The sequence below is a fragment of the Curcuma longa genome, chromosome 19 (genome assembly GCF_044706935.1).
Source record: "Curcuma longa cultivar G26 ecotype Majalengka, Jawa Barat chromosome 19, ITB_CL_G26_1.1, whole genome shotgun sequence".
Classification (NCBI taxonomy): domain Eukaryota; kingdom Viridiplantae; phylum Streptophyta; class Magnoliopsida; order Zingiberales; family Zingiberaceae; genus Curcuma; species Curcuma longa.
This window is the reverse complement of record NC_133879.1, coordinates 4,744,295-4,748,061: the sequence shown is the minus strand read 5'-3', so window position 1 is coordinate 4,748,061 and position 3,767 is coordinate 4,744,295. Positions and strand designations below refer to the sequence as shown.

At 33.4% G+C, this 3,767-nt stretch overlaps 1 protein-coding gene across 1 annotated transcript; it reads right to left on the bottom strand.

The window, feature by feature from the left end:
• Positions 1-853: 853 nt before the first annotated feature.
• LOC141812398 (toMV susceptible protein tm-1(GCR26)-like) lies at positions 854-3,767 on the bottom strand. Its single transcript, XM_074700411.1, has 2 exons — positions 3,519-3,767; positions 854-1,176 (listed from the first exon to the last, which is right to left on the bottom strand). The coding sequence occupies exons 1-2, from the start codon at positions 3,757-3,759 to the stop codon at positions 1,019-1,021; spliced, it is 399 nt and encodes a 132-aa protein (XP_074556512.1). The 5' UTR covers positions 3,760-3,767; the 3' UTR covers positions 854-1,018.

Genomic DNA, 3,767 nt, shown 5'->3' with positions numbered 1-3,767 from the left:
AACCCGTGATTCGATCTCCAACTACGGTGTATTTGTAAGAATTTTCTTGCAAATGAGAAACGCAATCAAAGGATGCTGGGCATCTGAATTGACCGTCGTATGCGCTTCCCGATTTATCCTCGTGGTCGATGGAAAACTTCCATGGGACCGAATCAGTCACCCTCAGGGATTGAGTGCATGAGACTGACAGAGATTTATCATTTTTTTTAAAGGATTTAAGGCATCAAAAAGCAATTAGTATTTTTTTTATGTATGCCAAAGGGAAAAAGAAAAATTCAGGTAACAATATGTTTAATTTAATCCTATTGTAAATATGTTCAATTAATTAAGGGTTGGTTTAAATCAATGGATTAATTCCTCCAATTAATTAGATGGTTTGAATGTTTAATTGAGGAACGGATGAATGGATTTATTTCTCATTAATTAGGTTTATTATCTTTATTAATTCCATAATTAATAATGTGATTGGAAGTGATAGAAGCTGATTAATAATCGATGTATGATAAGTACAGATTTATTAATTGTTTAATTTAGTGTATTAACCAATTTAATTAATGTAAGTAAGTAATAAATTGATTACAGATTTAATTACTAGTTGATAGAGTTTTTTGGGAAAAAAATTCCAACCTTTATAGGACCTTTGCACTTAAGAATTCCAATCCTACTAATAACGTATTTTTTTACGACTTGAGTAAGCTATTCAATACTTAGTTGAAGCACGAACTTTAAGGGTATAACAATTATAAATGACTTAGGAACCTCATCGACCTCGAACAAATGAAAGATAATCTCCATGGTAAAAATATTCTTGCCAGTTACAACAATAATTGGTGCTGCCCTCTTCCGAAATTAATTAATGGGAGGAAATATAAATAAATAAATAAATAAAAAGATGGAAGACATTACATTGTGCTCAAACAAATAAGTCTTATTGCAGAATTTAAGACAAAATCCCAGCTGCTAAGAAGTGTAATCGGCCATAGTATAAGTAACACGTAGGATAATATATTGAGAGCTTTTAGTCTCTCTTGATGCAGATGCTTTTGTACTCCTTTACATTATTTGTAATAGCTTGTTCAACTGGAAGCCTCTCCATGCTTGATGCACCATAAAACCCATGAACTCCCTTTGTACTTTTGAGTATGAACTCAGCTTCTTTTGGACCCGAAATAGGACCTGTGTAGAATTTTTAACAAAAACTTAATTTGCCATGGCTCTTATTGGTGAGGTTTCATTGCAAAAGAAATGCTTAATATACATTGGTATCTAGGATTCCATCATCCTGCCTCTTGTAACTGTTAGATATTCAACAAATTAAAAAAATTAATTATTGATGGTGCCATTATCTGATCAAGATATAAATGGCACCAAACATGATATAGACTGAAGCTCTATTCGTCATTTGTTCTTTCTTCTTCCAGGTAATATACAAACAATATCTCTGGATTTAAAAAGATGCTACTCTCAATCAATAAAAGCTTTAGGGTTCATATGGTTGCGAGCAATCTTAAATCCTAAACCTTTCACTTTCATTACCTTTACCGATCTTCAATGACGATCAGTTTCTGTTGAATCACAAAAAATGCTCTTAGATGTGATTAAATACATAAAGTGTGTCCTCTTCCTCTCAGACACAAAGCAGCGAGGGACAGTTGTTTTCTCTGTTGTCCATTTTGGATTATAATAGTTTAATTTTTAGGTATATTCCTAAAACTTTTTTCTTTCACACTTGCCACTAATTATACATTTGCCCAAAAACAATTAACTTTGTTTGAATGATGTGCATTATTTGCATGTATCTCAATGCCAATAGTCATTTTTACTGATAATTGATAAGTAAATGCTAAGTTGAAAGAAAGAAATCTTTTGCACATCTTATCTAATTACTGGAATAGATACAATTTATTTGCTCAAATTATAAGGGTAATCCTATACTCATTTGCATATATACTAATCTTAATTGAAAATGCTGCTAATCACATACAATTACTATTTGGTAGGAATTCATATGCTAAATTCATATCTGATGTGGTAAACATAGAAATCAACAAGTTTTTTAAGGGAACAAACTGCCTTTTGTCTTTTTTATCTAAAAATGTTAGATGGTTAGGTTACAAGTCGTGTTCCTTTTAGTTATCTTTTATGCAAAGATGTGGGTGATTTCTCAATTCTATATGTAATATGATTAACTTAGTGTCAAATTTAATTTACAGATATGGACAAACAACGTTGTTCAGTTACAGGAAGTAACATGTATTGAATGAGTTACACACGGTGCATAGGATCCATTTGTTTAGAAATGAGGGGCAACTAGTTATCCTTGATAGATTGTCTTGGATAGGATGGAGAATGGCGCTTGAGTGCAAAGGCAAAAGGGGGTTTGACTGTGGGATCCACTAGTTAAGCAGGATGAAAGTTGACCTTGGAGATCTGTGGTGTAGAATGGAAAGGTGTCAATCAGTTGCTAAAAGCTGATCAATGGATAACACCCAGGAGTTCACAATATTAAGGATCATTAGGCAAGTGGGATGCTAACAAATAAATTGAAAAAGAACCTTGATCGAGCTTCTCCTTTGATGTGCATGGCCATTAAGATGCTAGAGTTGGTTCACCTTAATAATATATTCAACCAATGAAAACCTTTTTTTCTTTAAAGTTATTTCTTAAGGGACTTGATAGGGCTATTCAGATAAAGATGCAATATGGATCATTTCTATTCACTCGTGAGTGTTTCAAAACCTTAAAACCCTTTTTATTGGCAGAGTTTGATAATTTTATTTATTTTAAACACTGTAGTTGTTCTTTTCATGTGTGTCAGAACTTACCTAGAAAAGAAATGAAACCAAATAGGACTCCCATAAAAAAAAGATGCCCATCCATCAGGAGGAAAAAGTATCTCTTTAGGCTAAATTCATCTGGAACTCACTTGAATTATATTTAGTGGGGGACTATCCAATAGATAAGAAAATTGAACTTTTTATCTTGAAGTTAAAAGAACTAGGAAAACTATCATTTGTACTTTGAGGTTGGTATATCAAAATAAAGTAATTTTATATTTTTGGTGAATGGCAAATGAAATGTCTCAGCCCTTCAACTGATCCCTATATTCTTAGAAAGGATCTACCAGTTGTTCAGATGAAAGACAAGCAACTAGAGTGGGAGAGTCAGACTTGGAAAGAGAATTCTCCCCTTCTTCACTCGCTTACCTATTTTTATCATCAGCACTAGCGCACAAATAGTGGAGCTATTACACGATTTTATAGGTTAGTGTTACTCTACTCACTAAACAATTAATCATTGTGATATGACACCATGGATATGTATATAACTTAGCAATGGGTGTCAACCAACTATTAGGGCTTTGTTCCTTATAGGGAGAGTTGAAAGAAGATAGTTAACAAGGTTCGTTAGCTATTAGTCTTTTGCTTTGTCTAGGAAAAAACTACCATTTGCAAATACTGAAATATATGTTGGTAGCATGCCATTTATTTCTGCTTTTACTATGAGTAAAGAAGTACCTCCATGGCAAAGAACAATGATTTCAGAATTAATTCCTATTGCAGCATCTGCAATTGCTTGAACACGTCCAACACTACCATCAAGAGTTATCGCTGTCTTGGCACCAATAGATCCTGATGTTGTTAGACCCATATGCGCTACGATGATGTTGGCGCCAGCCTTGGCCATAGAAACAGCTTCATCTGGATTGAATGCATATGGGGTTGTTAATAACCCTAATTTGTGAGCTTTGTTAATCATCTCAACCT